This window comes from Rhopilema esculentum, chromosome 4 (assembly GCF_057945365.1).
Source record: "Rhopilema esculentum isolate cy_ngs chromosome 4, ASM5794536v1, whole genome shotgun sequence".
Lineage (NCBI taxonomy): Eukaryota > Metazoa > Cnidaria > Scyphozoa > Rhizostomeae > Rhizostomatidae > Rhopilema > Rhopilema esculentum.
In genome coordinates this window covers 7,693,473-7,717,361 of record NC_142818.1, presented here as the reverse complement: position 1 = coordinate 7,717,361, position 23,889 = coordinate 7,693,473, and the positions used below count along the sequence as shown (strand labels likewise).

Genomic DNA, 23,889 nt, shown 5'->3' with positions numbered 1-23,889 from the left:
TTTTGTTCTACAAGAATCAGATGAGAAAGCAAACATTTGGTTGAGTATCAGATTGTCAGGCTATAGGCCATGTCTTTTTTGTTTTACAAGAATCAGATGAGAAAGCAAACATTTGGTTGAATATCAGATTGTCAGGCTATAGGCCATGTCTTTTTTGTTTTACAAGAATCAGATGAGAAAGCAAACATTTGGTTGAATATCAGATTGTCAGGCTATAGGCCATGTCTTTTTTGTTCTACAAGAATCAGATGAGAAAGCAAACATTTGGTTGAATATCAGATTGTCAGGCTATAGGCCATGTCTTTTTTGTTTTACAAGAATCAGACGAGAAAGCAAACATTTGGTTGAATATCAGATTGTCAGGCTATAGGCCATGTCTTTTTTGTTCTACAAGAATCAGATGAGAAAGCAAACATTTGGTTGAATATCAGATTATCAGGCTATAGGCCATGTCTTTTTTGTTTTACAAGAATCAGATGAGAAAGCAAACATTTGGTTGAATATCAGATTGTCAGGCTATAGGCCATGTCTTTTTTGTTTTACAAGAATCAGATGAGAAAGCAAACATTTGGTTGAATATCAGATTGTCAGGCTATAGGCCATGTCTTTTTTGTTTTACAAGAATCAGATGAGAAAGCAAACATTTGGTTGAATATCAGATTGTCAGGCTATAGGCCATGTCTTTTTTGTTTTACAAGAATCAGATGAGAAAGCAAACATTTGGTTGAATATCAGATTGTCAGGCTATAGGCCCTGTCTTATTTGTTTGTTTCAGATGGTTAAAATTATTGACTCTAAAACTAACATTGTTTTGAGAGGGGGTGCACTTTAGAGAACTTGTAACTGTTATTTTCTGAACGCCCTTGAGCAAGCAAAAGTGCATGTTTAGTTATTACATTTTCATCTCACATTTACAAATTTCATTGTAATTTGTCTCTACATAACACTTTGCTATTAACCGTGTTAAAACAGATCACGTGGTACAATATACAACATGATTTGGCCAGATTCTGTCATGAATTTTGTCAAAAAATGGTTGAGTGTTTTTTGATCAAGAAAGTGAACTTAGCAGCTGCGGGCAGGCGATGACCGTTGTCTTCGATTACTGAATCGTGTAGCAAGGAACCTATGTTTTTACTCGATTACTTTGTCGATCTTTCATACTGATAGGCAAGGGCGGATTTGAGTCACAATAATTAGGGGGCGCCCTAAATCCGCGTGGTTCTTAGACATGAATTTATCCATGTAACACAGATCTTCGGAATCAGCTCCCCAAGATTGACTAAACCGAATCTGTCATAAATTTCGCGTTCAGGAGACGATACCCCCTTTCTCCGCCTGGACTATTTACAAGGGGGGAACGGCTTCGAGAAGTGGGGCAACAGCAATAGCCTCCTCTAATAATAAAGATTTTTCTGAAAATTTTGGGAATTTTGCTTCCTTTTTAAGAACTTCTAGGAAATTTTTATCTGAAGCTTTGGTCTCTTCTTTTGCTGCGTTGTTGAATATTGCCTATTCATAAGTTTAAACTCTTCCATGAAAATTTAGTTCCTTTCCAATTTGGTCAAATTTTATTTAGGCAAATCATAGTCGCTACGAAGGAAGATTATGGGTAAGTGTACTTATCTATTCAAATCAAACAATTACAGAATACAAATCATTGAATTTCATGGGGCTTTTTTACCATATCACTACCTCGCTGCCTAAAATTCATTCTAGTCGTGCACAACTCTTGAAGTTGCAATGGTCACTGTCAGGGGCGAAACTTCACTTTTTTCATTAGGGGGGTATGAAGCTAAGTTGCCCGACGAAAGGGCGTGGCATGGTTGATGAAAGGGCGTGTCCTACATGAACTTCATTTTTAGAGCACATCGCCTCAAGGGCTGAAATCATCGGGAAGCCCGAGAGAGGGTCTTTAGACTCAGGCTGTTTGTTTTAAGTCAAAAAATATGCCTCTAGTTTTTCTGGTGTTGGCTATAAACATTTGTTTCCGAAAAGCAAGCCTTTGTAAGGCCTGTCTTTTCTATAAAAGAAAAAACGTCTTCACTTTCTAAATCACCTAGCTATTAAGAGAGCAATTCAAAAAAGAGATTGAAGTAGGGTCTCAATTTTATCAAAGTGGAACAGCAAAACACAGCTTGGAAATTTCGGAATTTAGAAACAGCTACGCAGATTACAATGTTTCAACAAAAAAGAGCTTCAGTTGCATTCTCTGAGTTTCATTTTCAATTTTCGGTTGCTCCGGAAGCAATTTGAATATTTTTAGACACCCAAGCACAAAGTACGTATATCTAAATTCACCATAACAAAATCCCTCAAGCAAAGAAAAGTTTTTTATTGGAGGTATTTTACAGGTATACCTATCATCAAAGCTCAATTTTCATGTCTTCGTAATCATGGATATTGTTCAGAAATAGAATAAACTCGAAAGATTTTTGCAATTCATATCTTAACTACAATTTCTTGATAAATTTTATATTATTTCCCGCTTGAACTGATCAAAACTTCCTGTTACTTGTTATGGTTATTCAAATTTTTTTAGTTAAAAAACTTTGGCGTCTGTATGACCATTTTCTAGCGAAGGGTGCAATACTTTCGAACCGTAAGTGTAAAACCTTAAGAGAATTTTGGGGCATAACTCCTTATGGATGTATTGTTGTGAAGGAGCAGCACGCGGTTAATCCTTCACTCTTTCCTAGACCTCGAAGTTGCATTAGTCAGTTGTTCACGCCACGTTGTAATGAAAAGGTGTTCACGTTGGATCATGTTTATTGTAAATAGTTTTATTATGCTCCTGTTGATGTTATGAAATGTTTAAAAACCCAAATGATGTCTTCTTCAAATGTCCTGACCTAAATCTCTAAAACATGTATGATTTCATGAATGAAAGTTTCATACATTTGGAAAAGAAAATATTGATTGATTTTCTCAACAACGTATTCCGAGATGGTATATCCTCCATGCTTTGATTCATGATGCTTCTAAAACTGTCAGTGTTCTATGGGCTCCGAGTCAGGATGGAACGTTAGGGGGGGGGGGCTTTTCAAGGGCAAATTTAGAAATCACAACAAAAGATTTTGAAAAAAGCTCACTTGTTTTGCAAAAAGTAGGGGGAGGGGTATACACAGTATTCATTTCCTTCTCGCATCAAACACACTTTACTTTCCGTCTATACTTTTGCTGTCGATCAATACTTCAGACTTCATCTCGAGGCGAAGATAAACATGTGCGCGTCGAGCTCCAGACGAAAGCGCTGATCGGTGGTCGGACGAAAGACAGAAATGTATATATGTTGCTGTTCCTTGCCTCGTTTCTGTTTTGTTTTCCCAACTGGGAGGAGATTGAAAAAAAGTTGGGGGAAAAGACCATGAATTAAAAAACCAACCTAGGGCAAAAAGTAGCAATAAAAGTGCGACCTAAAGAAAATTTCCAGATTTGCCCGACAGATACACTGGCAGCCATAAATTTGCCCGACTAAATCTGCTTTTTTGAAGATTGGGGGGGTGCAGCACCCCCCCCCCCCCCCATACCCCCCAGTAGTTTCGCCCCTGGTCACTGTGAAACGTGGTGTCATTAACAACGAAATTTTCCAAAATATTGTAGGAAATTGGATATATATCAGGATTATTATAGAATATATCTACAAAATATTCAGCAAGTGGCGTATAAAAGGCACACGGGGCCCTTACCTATGGACTGTAAGAAGGTACCATCCAATTGTGTATTGCATATTGAACGGAATAGCAAATTGCGACAAGGATCATTTTTGTTCTTTAACTAGGTGTTCGTTAACTAGCTATTTGCTTCAGTTGCATCATTCTTATGATCATGGATTTTAAAATATCTAGATGGCTTCATTTGATTTGGTACCCATAGTAATTAAACTTGGGTGGCTCAGTTCGTGTTACACAACGGTTTTGGCGCTATTCCACGAAGTTTAAGAATGGTGTATATGAATGGTATGAGCAATTGCTAAAGGCTACATTTTGTATAAAAATGATTATGCAGAAACAAGTATAAAGAAACATAATCAATACAATGGTTCATGATGTGAAGTTTTAAAGATGACATTGTAGTAAATCTGAGTGTACTACGAAAACCATAATCAGTTTTAGATAGAACCCGCACCTGTTCCAAAAATAGATAAAAGGCGCACTTTTCCCGAATGACTAGTGTTTGTTTTGCATGCATTAAATTCAATCACGTCACAGTCGCTAATGCAGCAAGTGTAATTGTGACGTAATATTTGCTACGTCAGATTGATCCAGTAAGACATAAATAGCGTCGCGTTTGATAGTTCATTTCCTACAAGCTGAGATTCGAATGAACAGAGCTACGTTCAGGCAGTGATCGAAATATACTAGTGTTTGTTGATATATCAAAATTGAGATATCACTGAAGATGGAAGATTTACTCAAGGTTTCTTTAGACCAACCTAACAATCAACGTATCCAGATAGAGCCTTTCAGAGTTGCTGAGGATGTTTTCAAAACTCAAGATGCCTCGTGCCAAGAGACAAAAAGAGTTGTTGCAGATGGTCGGGATGGAGGAGGCTCGATTTTTCATGATATGCTGCAGACCTTCAGTCAAGAGGGTGATGATCTTGACGAAAACGTAGCTGCAGGAAACCACGATGGCAGTTTTTCAAGGTAAGATTTTTAGATCTATCTTTAAAGTCTTATTCATGATTGTGAAGCTGAAACATCTTTGTGGATTATTTATGTTTATAACTGTGTTATTACAAACCTTTTTTTAATAGCTTACAAAATTCTGAATTTCTTTCTTAGGAATGACGCCTTGAAGTCATACAGTGCGTCTGCTGTCTCAGATGGATCGACTTATGCAGATGCCGATGAGTTTTACGATTTTGGCGAAACTTCTGATGATGAACAAAGGTTAGTTCGTTAATTTCAACTCTAAGGCCTTCAGTTAATGTTCAATGCGATATTTTAATGCTTTTGAGTTATAAAAAGTCTTAGCTTACCTGAACTTTTGTTATTTTCTTAGAATTTCAATTGTTTTTGCCTCTTCTAAACATTTATCGCTTTTTGACGCCTTTAATTACCGTTTTTTATTTGTAGCATTATGTTGCTGACTCGGGCTATTTTAGTTTGATCAGCATTTTTAAAAAATATTTCTGACAAATATTTTCATATCTGATTATTATTTCTCCTATTTATTCCTAGCTCTCCTAACATTGCTGAGCAACCGATTTCCGCTGAAGATTCAGGGGATACCGCAGATTACTTTCCAGCTGATAAATGGAATCCGGAACTAAAAGATGTTGAATACAACGAAGAAGATGAATGCTTGCAAGACGCTCAGAGGTAATTCTTCTTGGTGATATCTTATGAGCTATTTTGTAGCAAGGATTCATTGCAAATAATTCTACAAAGTAATTGTAATGTCCATATACTAATAAGTTTATGCTTCTAAAACTAAGGTCCAATGCCAAATCTACTTGATGAGACACTGTCTCCTCAAGTAAAAGGTCACTTGGGCCTCTTTTTTGCTGATGATATCTTGCCCTTTTATATGTCATCCGGTGTTTCAGTGTAATCCTATGGCCCCCTATGGCTGCAGCCAATAGGTCATCAACATCATAACAGTGTCATTGATATTAAAAGTATTCCTGATTCACGGAGCCGTCTAGGTTCGTCTCTGCACACTGAGGAAATGAAGATCTGTGAAACTTGTGGGAAAGTCTTGGTTTTGTCATTCTCAAGCTTCAAATTTTCTTATTTTTCAGTGACTATGAAGAGGAACAAGCATTCGCTAATGACATAGAGCAACCACTTTTAAGTGATGGTGAAGTGTCGTACAATACACAAAAATCAGAGGGAGAATATTGCGATGACTACCATCTTTGGCAGTCCTATGAAAGGTACGTTTATACAATGTGCCAGGTTTCGTATTCAATAGGTTAAAAGAAAGAGCTAGTTTCACAATTGAAACTTAGGTACTTTTTCCAAACGATGGACATAAATTGTACAAATATATTTAAGATGGTATGAACATCACTTTAAGTTTATGTGACATATGGATACTGAATCTTCAACTTTAAATAAGTCATTTTATCATCCTACTATTTATTTCTAACTTTATGTAGAACTTTAACCCATAAGTAGACTTTTTCTGCCGCAATGGAAGGTATCCACAGTAAACTAGAAAAATTGCTTGTCATTGGCATCACATAACATGTCTCAATGCTATCATTGATGCCAACACAAGTTTCATCTGCTTCGGATATTTTCTTGAACACTGTGTTGTTGCTACATTCCTGGAATCACAATTTTTTCAAAACGTTTTCTGTACGCAATTTGCGAAATTCTACATCTACACCTTGAAAGCACCGTCGTCCGTAATCCAACGTTCACTTCAAAGTCAATGTGATTATTGCAATGCATATCATAACTTTCTTTTACAAATGCTTTTCTTTACGCAGTGACTTGCCACCAACCAGTGGAACATCTCCACATTACGCTCCAGAGCAATATGAAAGCGTCAATTATAACATATCCTGTGATCAAGAAGTATCGAAAGCATTTTATGCCAACCAAGAGACATGCATTTCTCAGCAAAGGTAAAAATAATTTATATTTGTTAGGATAATGACATGTATGAAACGTTAACTTTGAACCTTACGTATTCAGTTCGTTTTTATAATAGATTTCAGTCACTTTCACTCAATGATATTACAGAGGGACAAACAATCAATCAATCAATCAATCAATCAATCAATCAATCAATCAATCAATCAATCAATCAATCAATCAATCAATCAATCCATCAATCAATCAAACCAAGCAGTCAATCAACCAATCAATCAAAGAGATCTCTATATTCGTTTTTTTAATCGCCAACATATACCTTTCATCGTATCTTTATCCCTATATGGTATACAATGTTTCTTGTTGCGTATTTCGTAATTTCATCAGCTATGGCAGGCTCTTTTTTTTTGTGCGACTTAGAGAACCAATTTAACTTAGAGCCTGCCACGTATTCATATAAAGTTGTAGAAAGTGACAGAAAAAGGCATAAAATTGTTCGAATCTATAGAATGGTAGGGAGCAGTTCATAAACTCTTTATAAATTCTGAACGTTTTATTTTAGTTTTTGTAATAGAAATTGAGAAATCTACTTTTTGCTGTATTTGCGTAAATAATAATGTATTTGACGTTCATTGTCATGAATAAATTCTGAATCATACTTAGAAATGCTGTCACTGGCATGATGACTGAAGTGAATGGATACAATGCCCAGGAAGTTCAAGAATTCACGAGACCTCTCAATGAATTTGACCAACTAGATCAATCATTTGCAAGTTTGAAATCAGAGCTTGCAGAACTTTTCAGGTAATAACATTCTGCTTACATTCAGGTACTATCAATAAAATATGATATTTATATTGTGATCAATATTTCTATAATGTGATAGATATTTCTTATTGCGTAAGTGAAAAAGGTTCTCAAATGTTATATAGATGACAGATAATGAAAATAACAATATACTGATTTACTGTTTTGTGCCGATGTTGCATGAATATGCAATAATTGATGTACAATTTCCTGCGTGCAAAGGAAATAGGTTTAAATTGCTACTCCGAGTTTCACGTTCTCTTTTGTGGCCTCCACACGTCCCCTTGGACCATGCTTTTTCATACAAAGCGCAACTTTGAAAATTATCAAACGTCATCTCTTATATATTTTTTTTTCTTTTAATGAAAATAGTTTGCAAAGTTATTGAGGTAGTCCACATTTACCCATCTGTAGCATTTCATTCCAACAAAATCATTAATATATGAATGTAAATCTTTTATTGATTTATACGTCATATCTTACAAGATACAATTTGCTTTCTCGAACTGCTGAGTAGCTTCTCTCTTTTTAACTGCGCTTAAGTTTAATGTCACCTTCCTCTTTTTAATCCATGTTCTTGCTTTTGCAAGTCCTTTTTAGTCAACTAAGAATATGTACTGCTCTGACATAAAGACATAATTTTATGTTATTACTATTTGTATCTTCTTCAGGAGAAGAGATGGATTACTTGCAAGAATAATAGAAATGAAAAAGGTGCAGAATGAGAAACTGAGCTTCTATTCAAATATGGTTGAGGTAAGTTTGACACAGACATTAATATTCGATCAATTTTGTCTGTGTATTGGTTTGCGGTATTGTCCTTAAAAAGAATTGTTGTTTTCATAAGCGTGTTTCACAAATTCATAAAACTCGGCTCTCGATTAAGTAGCTCCTCTAGCATTAGTAAGTGAATTGAACATGCGTTGTGTTTTGCTTTGGGCTGAACCTTGCTATAGCATGTAGGACAAGCAAGGTTATTTAGACTTTTAGAAAAATTCTAAGTTGAACAACTTTTTGTTAGATAGCCAATAAAATATTTACTTCCATTCTAGAACGACTACAGCAACATGATGGATGAGCTGAGACGCCAAATTCTCATATCTAACGATAGGGTTAGAGGGGCTCAGTTTGACATGGAAATTGCTGATTTTGACCTCAACCAAGCAAAATCTCAGTTGAACAAAGAAGCAATGAACCTGGAGCTTTTCAAAATTGGGTTGACCCAGGCCAATGAGACTTACGCTGGCAAGTTGCTCTTCTTTCATCAAACGAATAGGCAAAGCTCAGAAAATTTTGAATGCTTACAAGCGCAACTTGTTGAGCAGAGAAAAAGTTTCAAGGAAGTGCTGAACGCCAAGCAAGTTCGTCTTGCCCGTCTTAAGATGGCCTTGCATTCAGCAAAAGACAAAAAGAGCTTGATCATGGGGCACTTGGCAAAAAGCCGTGAGAAAATTCTGAAGAATAAGCTGACGAGCGACAAAGAATTTGTCGATGTCTACGAAGAGCTTGCAAAGAAAAAACATGTTAATGCAGAAATGTCCCGTGCTTTGGAGATGCAAGATCGCATGATTGCAGGCTTGAGAGAAGAAGGTGCCTGTTTAGAAGAGGAAGTGAAGATTAAGGAAGAGAAACTGAAAACATCTAAAAGTAAATGGAAGAGAAGATTCCTCTCTTTCTTTTGCATTCGTGTAGAAGAAGACTGACTTAGTTGTGCATTTTGAAGTTTGTTGTATATAACTGTTATTTTACAATACTTTATTGACCTGGTTTGAAAATTGTCTTTTCTTTCTGTACCACTGGATTTTATGGCTTAAAATTTATCCTTTTTAATGGTTTGAGATGTATTGTTACAGAGGAAAACAGAGAAATGTTCAATAACGGACGTTTTAGATCAATAGTTTTGCTCGGTAAGATAGAGTCTCTAATCTTGTGACAATTGCTGTTCGATGGGCCATGATGGGCAACACCGAAATAAAATCCTTCTTTGAATGTAAAAGATAAAACCGATGTTTCCGTCAATTAAAAACAATAAACTTTTATCGACGTGGAAGGATCTAATTGACTGAGACTTTCTTTGAAAAGCTTTTAGCTGTTTCTCCTGTGCAAAGTTTAAGTTGCACATTAAATCTGGTACGGAGGTTAAACACACACACAACTGCACGCACTAGGTAGAGCTTTAACAAATATATACGAATTGCTTTAATAGAGAAACTATGCGTTTGATAAACGTTGAATAAAGCTACTTCAGGGGGAATTTTTATGTTGGGACGAACGCTGCTCAATCCTTGCCTAAATATTGGCACATCAGCACATTTTCAATAGCATCCCCCTCGCAACCATGCTGTTTTATTCAATATTACGAGCTTCGATTTTTTCTGAATAGAATTGTGAGATTGTTAGGAGCGCTTCGAAGGATTTTGGCAGCAAGTCTCGTTGGATTCTCTTTGCTTGCATTAATTTGAAAATTAATTTTCCGATGAATAAAATCATGCAACTTCAGCCAAGACTGTACGAAGATCCTTAAAATACATTCTTAAGACTAAGTGCCACATTAAAATGCAGATAACTTATTGTCTGGTTGAGAGAGGGAGCAAGAATTTTCGTTTACCGAACTAGACGTGACTGACTCGTGAAACAGTAACTTCCTTTTTCAAATTTTGGCTATTGCTACTTTCCAAAGTTAGATCTGAATTAACTAAATATTAAGAATTTGACTGAAAAAGCATAGAAGAAATGCTTATATCATTTTTTCCAGCGTCATTATGAAACAAATTTATGCCAATGTATCGTTTTATAGCAATAGGGTCTTTCATGCAAAATTTGTGATGTCGTCATATTGAAAAAGGCCGATTTTAGCAAATCATGTTTAGATATACATGAATCGGGATCTTGCAATAAGACGAGTCGAAATATCTCGTTTTCATTAAGAATAATTCCCCAGTGAATAGCTAACGATTATTTTGTTTTTTCATTATTCTATTAAGAGACGTCATCTGTCACGTGACATCCAGGCATTTTCAAAAAGACATTCTCAAAAAATTAAGAAATTCTGGAGCCCTTTCTACAAGAATCCGACGAAAAAGCAAACATTAGGCTGAATTTTAGATTGTCAGGCTTTATGTCCTGTCTAATTAGTTTATTTCAAAAAGTTACATTTTCTGACTCTACAACTAACATTGTCTTGGAAGGCGGATGCGCTTTAGAGAACTTGTAACTCTTTATTCTTTCCAAACTCATTTGGGCAAGTGCGTGTTTCAAAGTTTTCTGGCAGGAATTGGACCAAGTTATGACATTCCCATCTTACATCTACAAATTTCATTGTAATTTGTTTCTACATAACATTTTGCTATTTACCGCGTTAAAACAGACCATGTGGTACAATATACTTAGAATTTATAATGAGAAGGTCTGTGAGCGCACATGATCCTTGAAAGCTTAAAATGCTTTTATTTCTTTGATACGCTTTGCTTTCCAGAGATGTCGGGTCTCTTCTCTGCATCAGTTGGCTGAAAGAAATGTTTTTCTATTATTCTTGTTAGATTCTTGAAATACTTAGGTAAAGACGTCTATCTAATATATAAAAATGATTATATTGCGACTTCGTTTTGATACTCCTTTAAGGCATCAATCTGATATAGGTAAGAGTCATGATTTGGCCAGATTCTGTCATGAATTTTGTCAAAAAATGCTTGAGTATTTTTTTGTCCAAGAAAGTGAAACCTAGGAACTTTGGGCAGGCGATGACCGTTGTCTTTGATTACTTAATCGTGTGGCAAGGGACCTAGGTTTTTACTCGATTACTTTGTCGATCTTACCTGATCTATTTAAATCTAACAATTGCAGAAAACAAAACATTGAATTTCATGGGGCTTTTTCACCATATCACTACCTCGCTGCCTAAAATTCATTCTAGTCGTGCACAACTCTTGAAGTTGCAATGGTCACTGTGAAACGTGGTGTCATTAACAACGAAATTTTCCAAAATGTTATAAGAAATTGGATATATAACAGGAATATTATAGGATATACCTACAAAATATTCAGCCAGTGGTGTAACCAATGCACATGAGGCCCTTATCAACCGACTGTAAGAAGGTATCACCCCGGGGGATACTCTCATTAAGGCCCGACAGGGGGTTCTGCCCGTTTGAGGGTCACACCAAATGGCTACCAAATGGCCCATTTTCGAAAATAACTGAACCGCTCAGTTTAGGTTGCGATTTGTTATAGATAATGAACAAGATTTATCTTTCCCGAAACAAGAACAATTTGTCAAAAAAGGACCAGGAGATCACAAAGAAATGGATGCTACCATTTGAAGGTAGTTTTCAAAAATTTTAGCGTTGGCCCTCTTTGACCCTCTTTGACCCTGACCGGACCCCCTGTCAGGCCATAATGTTGAGTACCCCCTCCCCGAGGGTATCACCCAACTTTGTTTTGCATGTTGAACAGAATAGCAAGTTGTGACAAGGATGGTTTTTGTTCTTTAACTTCAGTTGGTTGATTCCCCCTGGGAGGGGGGGGGGGGTACTTCAGTGCTATTTGCTTCAGTTGCATCATTCGTTTTAAAAATATCTTTATGGCTTCTTTTGATTGGGAACCCATAGTTATCAAACTGGAATGCCTTGGATCGTGTTACACAATGATTTTTGGCGCTATTCCACGAAGTTTAGGAATGGTGAATGGTGTGAACAATTGATAAAGGCTACAACTTGTATAAAAAAGCAGAAACAAGTGTAAAAAAACATAAGCAATACAATGGTTCACGATGTGAAGTTTTAAAGATGACATTGTAGTGAATCTAAGTGTACTAGGAATAACATAATCAGTTTTAGATAGAACCCGCACCTATCCCGAAAATAGATAAAAGGCGCACTTTTCCCGAATGACTAGTGTTTGTTTTGTATGCATTTAATTCAATCACGTCACAGTCGCTAATGCATCAAGTGTAATTGTGACGTAATATTTGCTACGTCAGATTGATCCAGTAAGACATAAATAGCGTCGCGTTTGATAGTTCATTGCCTACAAGCTGAGATTCGAATGAACAGAGCTACGTTCAGGCTGTGATCGAAATATACTAGTGTTTGTTGATATATCAAAATTCTGATATCACTGAAGATGGAAGATTTACTCAAGGTTTCTTTAGACCAACCTAACAATCAGCGTATCCAGACAGAGCCTTTCAGAGTTGCTGAGGATGTTTTCAAAACTCAAGATGCCTCGTGCCAAGAGACAAAAAGAGTTGTTGCAGATGGTCGGGATGGAGAAGGCTCGATTTTTCACGATTTGCTGCAGACCTTCAGTCGAGAGGGTGATGATCTTGACGAAAACGTAGCTGCAGGAAACCACGATGGCAGTTTTTCAAGGTAAGATTTTCAGATTAATATTCAAAGTATTATTCAAGATTGTGAAGCTAAAACATCTTTGTGGATTATTTATGTTTATAACTGCGTTATTACAAACCTTTTCTTAATAGCTTACAAAATCCTGAATTTCTTTCTTAGGAAGGACGCCTTGAATTCATACAGTGCGTCTGCTGTCTCAGATGGATCAATTTATGCAGATGCCGATCAGTTCTACGATTTTGGCGAAACTTCTGATGAAGAACAAAGGTTAGTTCGTAATTTTCAACGCTAAGGCTTCAGTTAATATTCAAAGAAATATTTTCTCGCTGGCCTTTTTTTCAATGCAATATTTTAATGCTTTTGAATAATAAAGATATTAGAAATCAATATTAAATAATCAATTAGATATTCTCAGGCTTTCCCTTTCTTTAAAAACAACATTTAGATGGTTTTGAGCTCAATAACTCATTGAGGAAGTTAAAAATAAAGATTGTTCAAAAAATTTCACAATCAGTGATATTCTTGACGATTATTTGACAATGAAAACTTCTTAAATAGTGGAACGGAAAAATCTAAAATTTTGTTACTATTAAATGATTAGTTATTTGTTTGCTTTATCTTTGCTTTACTTGTTTGGATCAAAAGAGGTTTTTCTTAGGCGGAAGACCTTTCCTTGGCTGTTTTTATCCGCCATACCTGAACTTTGTTTAATTTCTTAAAATTTCAATTGTTTTTGCATCTTCTAAACATTTATCGCTTTTTGGCGCATTTAACTACCATTTTTTATTTTATTACAGTTGCTGACTCTGGCTATTTTAGTTTGATCAGCATTTTTAAAAGTATTTCTGACAAATATTTTCATATCTGATTATTATTTCTCCATTTTATTCCTAGCTCTCCTAACAATGCTGAGCAACCGATTTCCGCTGAAGATTCAGGGGATACCGCAGATTACCTTCCAGCTGATGTATGGAATCCGGAACTAAAAGATGTTGAATACAACGAAGAAGATGAATGCTTGGAAGACGCTCAGAGGTAATTCTTCTTGGTGATATCTTTTGAACAGTTTTGTAGAAAGGATTCATTGCAAACAATTCTGCAAAATTATTATAATGTGCATATAGATATATCATATAAGTTAATGCTTCTAAAACTAAGGTCGAATGCCAAATCTACTTGATGAGACATCGTCTCCTCAAGTAAAAGGTCACTTGGGCCCAATTTTTTTGTTGATGATATGTTGTCCCTTAATTAGTTAATTGGCGTTTGAGTCTATAGGGAAAGTCATATGCAGTTAATAATCCCCATAACAGTGTCATTGATATTATCCCTGATTCACGGAACCGTCTGGATTTTCCAATTTTATTCTCTGCACACTGAGGAAATGAAGATCTGTAGAACTTGTGGGAAAGTCTTTGTTTTGTCTTTTTCAAACTTTAAATTTTCTTATTTTTCAGTGACTATGAAGAGGAACAAGCACCCTCTAATGACATAGAGCAACCACTCTTGAGTGATGGTGAAGTGTCGTACAATACCCAACAATCAGAGGGAGAATATTACGACGACTTTCTCTTGCATTCCTATGAAAGGTACGTGTAAACAATTTATTTTCAAGCGAATCCAAGGAAGAAGTGCCAGGTTTATTATTCAATTGACAAAAAGAAAGGGTTTTTCAGACATTTGATCGTAGAAAATTTCTACGAAATTTATCGTATAGAGTTTTTTCTTACATCGTACCTCTATCCCTATGTCCTATACATAATTTCTTGTTGTGTTACGTTTACACGTATGTCGTATTTTTATTAACTATGATAGGTTCCCTGATTCTTTCTTATGTTATTTATAAAACCAATAAAGTTTTAACCCAGCCATAGAATCTGTGACCTGGCCAAGATTTTCATAGAAAACGGTGGAAATTGACATATTTAGGCATAACATTGTCATAATTAGGCATACTTTTTATTTTGTGAAAATGGTTCTGCCATGTAATGGAAAATTCTAGAAACCGTTGTTTGATTTTCTGTACTTGCCTTATTTGAACTCATTTGATTTCAGTTTTCATTAAATTCTGCAAGAAGAAATTCTGAATCATACTTGTCATGAGTGAATCCTTTTTTAGAAATGCTGCCAGTGACGTAATGACTGATGCAAATGGATGCAATGCTCAGAAAGTTCAAGAATTCACGTGTCCTTACAATGAATGTAGCCAGCTAAACCAATCACTTGCAAGTTTAAAAGCAGAGCTTGCAGAGCTTTTCAGGTAATAACATTCAACTTCAATCATTGAATCTCATTTTTTGTAAAAATGTGGTACTTTTGAACTTTTGAAGCACGTAAAAAAGTACTAGAATATTATCTGCCTAGAAGTAAGCTCAAAATATTCTTGTTTGTACTTTCTTCAGGAGAAAAGATGGACTACTCAGAAGAATAATAGAAGCAAAACAAGTGCAGAATGAGAAACTGAGCTTCTACTCAAAGATGGTGGACGTAAGTCTTTGTAATTTATTCAGATCAGATCGACTTTACTTTTCTTTGAATATAATTTTCTTGTTTATCATAGTATATCAATATAATAAAGATCGTTTTCATGTATTTGATGACAAAAACTCACTTCAGCTAGCCAATAAATATTTACTTCCATTTTAGAACGACTACAGCAATATAATGGATGAACTGAGACGCCAAGTTCTCATATCCAACGATAGGGTTAGAGGGGCTCAGTTTGACATGGAAATGGCTGATTTTGACCTCAACCAAGCACACTCTCAGTTGAACAAAGAAGCAATGAACCTGGAGCTTTTCAAAATTGGGTTGACCCAGGCCAATGAGACCTACGCTGGCAAGTTGCTCTTCTTTCATCAAACGAATAGGCAAAGCTCAGAAAATTTTGAATGCTTACAAGCGCAACTTGTTGAGCAGAGAAAAAGTTTCAAGAAAGAGCTGAACGCCAAGCAAGTTCGTCTTGCTCGTCTTAAGATGGCCTTGCATTCAGCAAAAGACAAAAAGAGCTTGATCATGGGGCACTTGGCAAAAAGCCGTGAAAAAATTCTGAAGAATAAGCTGACGAGCGACAAAGAATTTGTCGATGTCTACGAAGAGCTTGCAAAGAAAAAACATGTTAATGCAGAAATGTCCCGTGCTTTGGAGATGCAAGATCGCATGATTGCAGGCTTGAGAGAAGAAGGTGCCTGTTTAGAAGAGGAAGTGAAGATTAAGGAAGAGAAACTGAAAACATCTAAAAGTAAATGGAAGAGAAGATTCCTCTCTTTCTTTTGCATTCGTGTAGAAGAAGACTGACTTAGTTGTGCATTTTGAAGTTTGTTGTATATAACTGTTATTTTACAATACTTGATTGACCTGGTTTGAAAATTGTCTTTTCTTTCTGTACCACTGGATTTTATGGCTTAAAATTTATCCTTTTTAATGTTTTGAGATGTATTGTTACAAAGGAAAATAGAGAAATGTTCAATAACGGACGTTTTAGATCAATAGTTTTGCTCGGTAAGATAGAGTCTCTAATCTTGTGACAATTGCTGTTCGATGGGCCATGATGGGCAACACCGAAATAAAATCCTTCTTTGAATGTAAAAGATAGAACCGATGTTTCCGTCAATTAAAAACAATAAACTTTTATCGACGTTGAAGGATCTAATTGACTGAGACTTTCTTTGAAAAGCTTTTAGCTGTTTCTCCTGTGCAAAGTTTAAGTTGCACATTAAATCTGGCACGGAGGTTAAAACACACACAACTGCACGCACTAGGTAGAGCTTTAACAAATATATACGATTTGCTTTAATAGAGAAACTATGCGTTTGATAAACGTTGAATAAAGTTACTTCAGGGGGAATTTTTATGTCGGGACGAACGCTGCTCAATCCTTGCCTAAATATTGGCACATTAGGACATTTCCAATAGCATCCCCCTCGAAGCGATGCTGTTGTATTCAATATTACGAGCTTCGCCTTTTTCAAAATAGAATTGTGAGATTGTTAGGAGCGCTTCGAAGGATTTTGGCAGCAAGTCTCGTTAGATTCTCTTTGCTTGCATTAATTTGAAAATTAATTTACCGATGAAGAAAATCATGCAATTTCGGCCAAGACTGTGCGAAGATCCTTAAAATACATTCTTAAGACTAAGTGCCACATTAAAATGAAGATAACTTATTGAGAGAGGGAGCAAGATTTTTCGTTTTCCGAACTAGACGTGACTGACTCGTGAAACAGTGACTTCCTTTTTCGAATTTTGGCTATTGCTACTTTCCCAAGTTAGATCTGAATGAACTAAATATTAAGAATTTGACTGAAAAAGCATAGAAGAAATGCTTATATCATTTTTTCCAGCGTCATTATGAAACAAATTTATGCCAATGTATCGTTTTATAGCAATAGGATCTTTCATGCAAAATTTGTGATGTCGTCATATTGAAAAAGGCCTATTTTAGCAAATTAAATTTAGATATACATAAATCGAGATTTTGCAATAAGACGAGTCGAAATATTTCGTTTTAATTAAGAATAATTCCCCATTGAATAGCTAACGATTATTTTGTTTTTTCATTATTCTATTAAGAGACTTCATCTGTCAAGTGACATCCAGGCATTTTCAAAAAGACATTCTCAAAAAATTAAGAAATTCTGGAGCCCTTTCTACAGAATCCGACGAGAAAGCAAACATTAGGCTGAATTTTAGATTGTCAGGCTTTATGTCCTGTCTAATTAGTTTATTTCAAAAAGTTACATTTTCTGACTTGATAACTAACATTGTCTTGAAAGGCGGATGCGCTTTAGAGAACTTGTAACTCTTTATTCTTTCCAAACTCACTTTGGCAAGTGCGTGTTTCAAAGTATTCTGGCAGGAATTGGACCAAGTTATGACATTCCCATCTTACATCTACAAATTTCATTGTAATTTGTTTCTACATAACATTTTGCTATTTACCGCGTTAAAACAGACCATGTGGTACAATATACTTAGAATTTATAATGAGAAGGCCTGTGAGCGCACATGATCCTTAAAAGCTTAAAATGCTTTTATTTCTTTGATACGCTTTGCTTTCCAGAGATGTCGGGTCTCTTCTCTGCATCAGTTGGCTGAAAGAAATGTTTTTCTATTATTCTTGTTAGATTCTTGAAATACTTAGGTAAAGACGTCTATCTAATATATAAAAATGATTATATTGCGACTTCGTTTTGATACTCCTTTAAGGCATCAATCTGATATAGGTGAGAGTCATGATTTGGCCAGATTCTGTCATGAATTTTGTCGAAAAATGGTTGAGTATTTTTTTGTCCAAGAAAGTGAAACTTAGGAACTTTGGGCAGGCGATGACCGTTGTCTTTGATTACTGAATCGTGTAGCAAGGAACCTAGGTTTTTACTCGATTACTTTGTCGATCTTAACTGATCTATTCAAGTCTAACAATTGCAGAATACAAATCATTGAATTTCATGAGGCTTTTGCACCATATCACTACCTCGCTGCCTAAAATTCATTCTAGTCGTGCACAACTCTTGAAGTTGCAATGGTCACTGTGAAACGTAGTGTCATTAACAACGAAATTTTCCAAAATGTTATAAGAAATTGGATGTATAAGAGGAATATTATAGGATATGCCTACAAAATATTCAGCCAGTGGTGTAACCAATGCACATGAGGCCCTTATCTACCGACTGTAAGAAGGTATCACCCCGGGGGGATACTCCCATTAAGGCCTGACAGGGGGTTCTGCCCGTTTGAGGGTCATACCAAATGGCTACCAAATGGCCCATTTTCGAAAATAACTGAACCGCTCAGTTTAGGTTGCGATTTGTTATAGATAATGAACAAGATTTATCTTTCCCGAAACAAGAACAATTTGTCAAAAAAGGACCAGGAGATCACAAAGAAATGGATTCTACCATTTGAAGGTAGTTTTCAAAAATTTTAGCGTTGGCCCTCTTTGACCCTGACCGGACCCCCTGTCAGGCCATAATGTTGAGTACCCCCTCCCCGAGGGTATCACCCAACTTTGTTTTGCATGTTGAACAGAATAGCAAGTTGTGACAAGGATGGTTTTTGTTCTTTAACTTCAGTTGGTTGATTTCCCCGGGGAGGGGGGGGGGGGTACTTCAATGCGATTTGCTTCAGTTGCATCATTGGTTTTAAAAATATCTTTATGGCTTCTTTTGATTGGGAACCCATAGTTATCAAACTGGAATGCCTTGGATCGTGTTACACAATGATTTTTGGCGCTATTCCACGAAGTTTAGGAATGGTGAATGGTGTGAACAATTGATAAAGGCTACAACTTGTATAAAAAAGGAGAAACAAGTGTAAAGAAACATAAGCAATACAATGGTTCACGATGTGAAGTTTTAAAGATGACATTGTAGTGAATCTAAGTGTACTAGGAATAACATAATCAGTTTTAGATAGAAGCCGCACTTGTCCCAAAAATAGATAAAAGGCGCACTTTTCCCGAATGACTAGTGTTTGTTCGGCATGCATTTAATTCAACACGTCACAGTCGCTAATGCATCAAGTGTAATTGTGACGTAATATTTGCTACGTCAGATTGATGTAGTAAGACATAAATAGCGTCGCGTTTGATAGTTCATTGCCTACAAGCTGAGATTCGAATGAACAGAGCTACGTTCAGGCAGTGATCGAAATATACTAGTGTTTGTTGATATATCAAAATTGAGATATCACTGAAGATGGAAGATTTACTCAAGGTTTCTTTAGACCAACCTAACAATCAACGTATCCAGACAGAGCCTTTCAGAGTTGCTGAGGATGTTTTCAAAACCCAAGATGCCTCGTGCCAAGAGACAAAAAGAGTTGTTGCAGATGGTCGGGATGGAGAAGGCTCGATTTTTCATGATTTGCTGCAGACCTTCAGTCAAGAGGGTGATGATCTTGACGAAAACGTAGCTGAAGGAAACCACAATGGCAGTTTTTCAAGGTAAGATTTTCAGGTCAATCTTTAAAGTCTTATTCATGATTGTGAAGCTGAAACATCTTTGTGGATTACTTATGTTTATAACTGTGTTATTACAAACCTTTTCTCAATAACTTACAAAATCCTGGATTTCTTTCTTAGGAAGGACGCCTTGAATTCATGCAGTGCGTCTGCTGTCTCAGATGGATCAATTTATGCAGATGCCGATCAGTTCTACGATTTTGGCGAAACTTCTGATGAAGAACAAAGGTTAGTTCGTAATTTTCAACGCCAAGGCTTCAGTTAATATTCAAAGAAATCTTTTCTCGCTGGCCTTTTTTTCAATGCAATATTTTAATGCTTTTGAATAATAAAGATATTAGAAATCAATATTAAATAATCAATTAGATATTCTCAGGCTTTCCCTTTCTTTAAAAACAACATTTTGATAGTTTTGAGCTCAATAACTCATTGAGGAAGTTAAAAATAAAGATTGTTCAAAAAATTTCACAATCAGTGATATTCTTGACGAATATTTGACAATGAAAACTTCTTAAATAGTGGAACGGAAAAATCTAAAATTTTGTTACTATTAAATGATTAGTTATTTGTTTGCTTTATCTTTGCTTTACTTGTTTGGATCAAAAGAGGTTTTTCTTAGGCGGAAGACCTTTCCTTGGCTGTTTTTATCCGCCATACCTGAACTTTGTTTAATTTCTTAAAATTTCAATTGTTTTTGCATCTTCTAAACATTTATCGCTTTTTGGCGCATTTAACTACCATTTTTTATTTTATTACAGTTGCTGACTCTGGCTATTTTAGTTTGATAAGCATTTTTAAAAGTAATTCTGACAAATATTTTCATATCTGATTATTATTTCTCAATTTTTTTCTTAGCTCTCCTAGCAATGCTGAGCAACCGATTTCCGCTGAAGATTCAGGGGAAACCGCAGATTACCTTCCAGCTGATGCATGGAATCCGGAACTAAAAGATGTTGAATACATCGAAGAAGATGAATGCTTGGAAGACGCTCAGAGGTAATTCTTCTTGGTGATATCTTTTGAACAGTTTTGTAGAAAGGATTCATTGCAAACAATTCTGCAAAATTATTATAATGTGCATATATTCATAGATATATCATATAAGTTAATGCTTCTAAAACTAAGGTCCAATGCCAAATCTACTTGATGAGACATCGTCTCCTCAAGTAAAAGGTCACTTGGGCCCAATTTTTTTGTTGATGATATGTTGTCCCTTAATTAGTTAATTGGCGTTTGAGTCTATAGGGAAAGTCATATGCAGTTAATAATCCCCATATAGCTACAGCCATTGAGTTATCAACATCATAACAGTGTCATTGATATTATCCCTGATTCACGGAACCGCCTGGGTTTTATAAGTCTTGTCTCTGCACACTGAGGAAATGAAGATCTGTAGAACTTGTGGGAAAGTCTTTGTTTTGTTTTTTTCAAACTTTAAATTTTCTTATTTTTCAGTGACTATGAAGAGGAACAAGCACCCTCTAATGACATAGAGCAACCACTCTTGAGTGATGGTGAAGTGTCGTACAATACACAACAATCAGAGGGAGAATATTGCGACGACTATCATCTCTTGCATTCCTATGACAGGTACGTGTAAACAATTTATTTTCAAGCGAATCCAAGGAAGAAGTGCCAGGTTTATCATTCAATAGACAAAAAGAAAGGGTTTTTCAGACGTTTGATCGTAGAAAATTTCTACGAAATTTATCGTAGAAAGTTTTTTCTTACATCGTACCTCTATCCCTATGTCCTATACAGAATTTCTTGTTGTGTTACGTTTACACGTATGTCGTATTTTTATTAACTATGATAGGTTCCCTGATTCTTTCTTATGTTATTTGTAAAACCAATAAAGTTTTAACCCAGCCATAGAATCTGTGACCTGGCCAAGATTTTCATAGAAAACGGTGGATATTGACAGATTTGGGCATTAAATTGTTCGAGTCGTAAAGAGTTAGGGGCCGCAGTTTCTCTAAAACGCTATAAAAATTCAAAACTTGTTTTTTTATATTTTGTGAAAATGGTTCTGCCACGCTATGGAAAATTCTTGAAACTTTTGTTTGATTTTTCTGTACTTGCCATATTTGAACTCATTTGATTTCAGTTTTCATTAAATTCTGCAAGAAGAAATTCTGAATCATACTTTTCATGAGTGAATCCTTTTTTAGAAATGCTGCCAGTGACGTAATGACTGATGCAAATGGATGCAATGCTCAGAAAGTTCAAGAATTCACGTGTCCTTACAATGAATGTAACCAGCTAAACCAATCACTTGCAAGTTTAAAAGCAGAGCTTGCAGAGCTTTTCAGGTAATGACATTCAACTTCAACCATTGAATCTCATTTTTTGTAAAAATGTGGTACTTTTGAACTTTTGAAACATAAAACAGTAAAAAAGTACTGGAATATTATCTGCCTAGAAGTAAGCTCAAAATATTCTTGTTTGTACTTTCTTCAGGAGAAAAGATGGACTACTCAGAAGAATAATAGAAGCAAAACAAGTGCAGAATGAGAAACTGAGCTTCTACTCAAAGATGGTGGACGTAAGTTTTTGTAATTTATTCAGATCAGATCGACCTTACTTTCCTTGAATATAATTTTCTTGTTTATCATAGTAAATCAATATAATAAAGATCGTTTTCATGTATTTGATGACAAAAACTCACTTCAGCTAGCCAATAAATATTTACTTCCATTTTAGAACGACTACAGCAATATAATGGATGAGCTGAGACGCCAAGTTCTCATATCCAACGATAGGGTTAGAGGGGCCCAATTTGACATGGAAATGGCTGATTTTGACCTCAACCAAGCAAACTCTCAGTTGAACAAAGAAGCAATGAACTTGGAGCTTTTCAAAATTGGGTTGACCCAGGCCAATGAGACCTACGCTGGCAAGTTGCTCTTCTTTCATCAAACGAATAGGCAAAGCTCAGAAAATTTTGAATGCTTACAAGCCCAACTTGTTGAGCAGAGGAAAAGTTTCAAGGAAGAGCTGAACGCCAAACAAGTTTGTCTTGCCCGTCTAAAGATGGCTTTGCATTCAGCAAAAGACAAAAAGAGCTTGATCATGGGGCACTTGGCAAAAAGCCGTGAGAAAATTCTGAAGAATAAGCTGAAGAACGACAAAGAATTTGTCGATGTCTACGAAGAGCTTGCAAAGAAAAAATATGTTAATGCAGAAATGTCCCATGCTTTGGAGATGCAAGATCGCATGATTGCAGGCTTGAAAGAAGAAGGTGCCTGTTTAGAAGAGGAAGTGAAGATTAAGGAAGAGAAACTGAAAACATCTAAAAGTAAATGGAAGAGAAGATTCCTCTCTTTCTTTTGCATTCGTGTAGATAAAGACTGACTTTGTTGTATATAACTGTTATTTTACAATACTTGGTTGATCTGGTTTGAAAATTGTCTTTTCTTTCTGTACCACTGGATTTTATGGCTTAAAATTTATTCTTTTTTAATGGTTTGAGATGTATTGTTACAAAGAAAAACAGAGAAATGTTGAATAATGGACGTTTTAGATCAATAGTTTTGCTCGGTAAGATAGAGTCTCTAATCTTGTGACAATTGCTGTTCGGTGGGCCATGATGGGCAACACCGAAATAAAATCCTTCTTTGAATGTAAAAGATAAAACCGATGTTTCCGTCAATTAAAAACAATAAACTTTTATCGACGTGGAAGGATCTAATTGACTGAGACTTTCTTTGAAAAGCTTTTAGCTGTTTCTCCTGTGCAAAGTTTAAGTTGCACATTAAATCTGGTACGGAGGTTAAAACATACACAACTGCACGCACTAGGTAGAGCTTTAACAAATATATACGAATTGCTTTAATAGAGAAACTATGCGTTTGATAAACGTTGAATAAAGCTACTCCAGGGGGAATTTTTATGTTGGGACGAACGCTGCTCAATCCTTGCCTAAATATTGGCACATTAGGACATTTCCAATAGCATCCCCCTCGCAACGATGCTGTTGTATTCAATATTACGAGCTTCGCCTTTTTCAAAATAGAATTGTGAGATTGTTAGGAGCGCTTCGAAGGATTCTGGCAGCAAATCTCGTTGGATTCTCTTTGCTTGCATTAATTTGAAAATTAATTTACCGATGAATAAAATCATGCAACTTCAGCCAAGACTGTACGAAGATCCTTAAAATACATTCTAAAGACTAAGTGCCACATTAAAATGCAGATAACTTATTGTCTGGTTGAGAGAGGGA

At 35.8% G+C, this 23,889-nt stretch overlaps 3 protein-coding genes across 3 annotated transcripts; all 3 read left to right on the top strand.

Annotated features, from left to right (window-relative positions):
* Positions 1-3,539: 3,539 nt before the first annotated feature.
* Positions 3,540-9,133, top strand: LOC135691222 (uncharacterized). Its single transcript, XM_089115950.1, has 8 exons — positions 3,540-4,649; positions 4,788-4,895; positions 5,187-5,327; positions 5,750-5,884; positions 6,446-6,583; positions 7,215-7,355; positions 8,030-8,114; positions 8,411-9,133. The coding sequence occupies exons 1-8, from the start codon at positions 4,402-4,404 to the stop codon at positions 9,059-9,061; spliced, it is 1,647 nt and encodes a 548-aa protein (XP_088972076.1). The 5' UTR covers positions 3,540-4,401; the 3' UTR covers positions 9,062-9,133.
* A 10,089-nt stretch (positions 9,134-19,222) lies between these two features.
* On the top strand, positions 19,223-21,147 carry LOC135690682 (uncharacterized). Its single transcript, XM_065208307.2, has 3 exons — positions 19,223-19,649; positions 19,788-19,895; positions 20,523-21,147. Exons 1-3 carry the CDS (start codon positions 19,402-19,404, stop codon positions 20,665-20,667), a joined length of 501 nt encoding a protein of 166 aa, XP_065064379.2. The 5' UTR covers positions 19,223-19,401; the 3' UTR covers positions 20,668-21,147.
* LOC135690871 (uncharacterized) lies at positions 20,814-23,021 on the top strand. The gene is made up of 5 exons (XM_089115533.1): positions 20,814-20,833; positions 21,123-21,257; positions 21,839-21,979; positions 22,128-22,212; positions 22,371-23,021. The coding sequence occupies exons 1-5, from the start codon at positions 20,814-20,816 to the stop codon at positions 23,019-23,021; spliced, it is 1,032 nt and encodes a 343-aa protein (XP_088971659.1).
* The last annotated feature ends 868 nt before the right edge of the window (positions 23,022-23,889 follow it).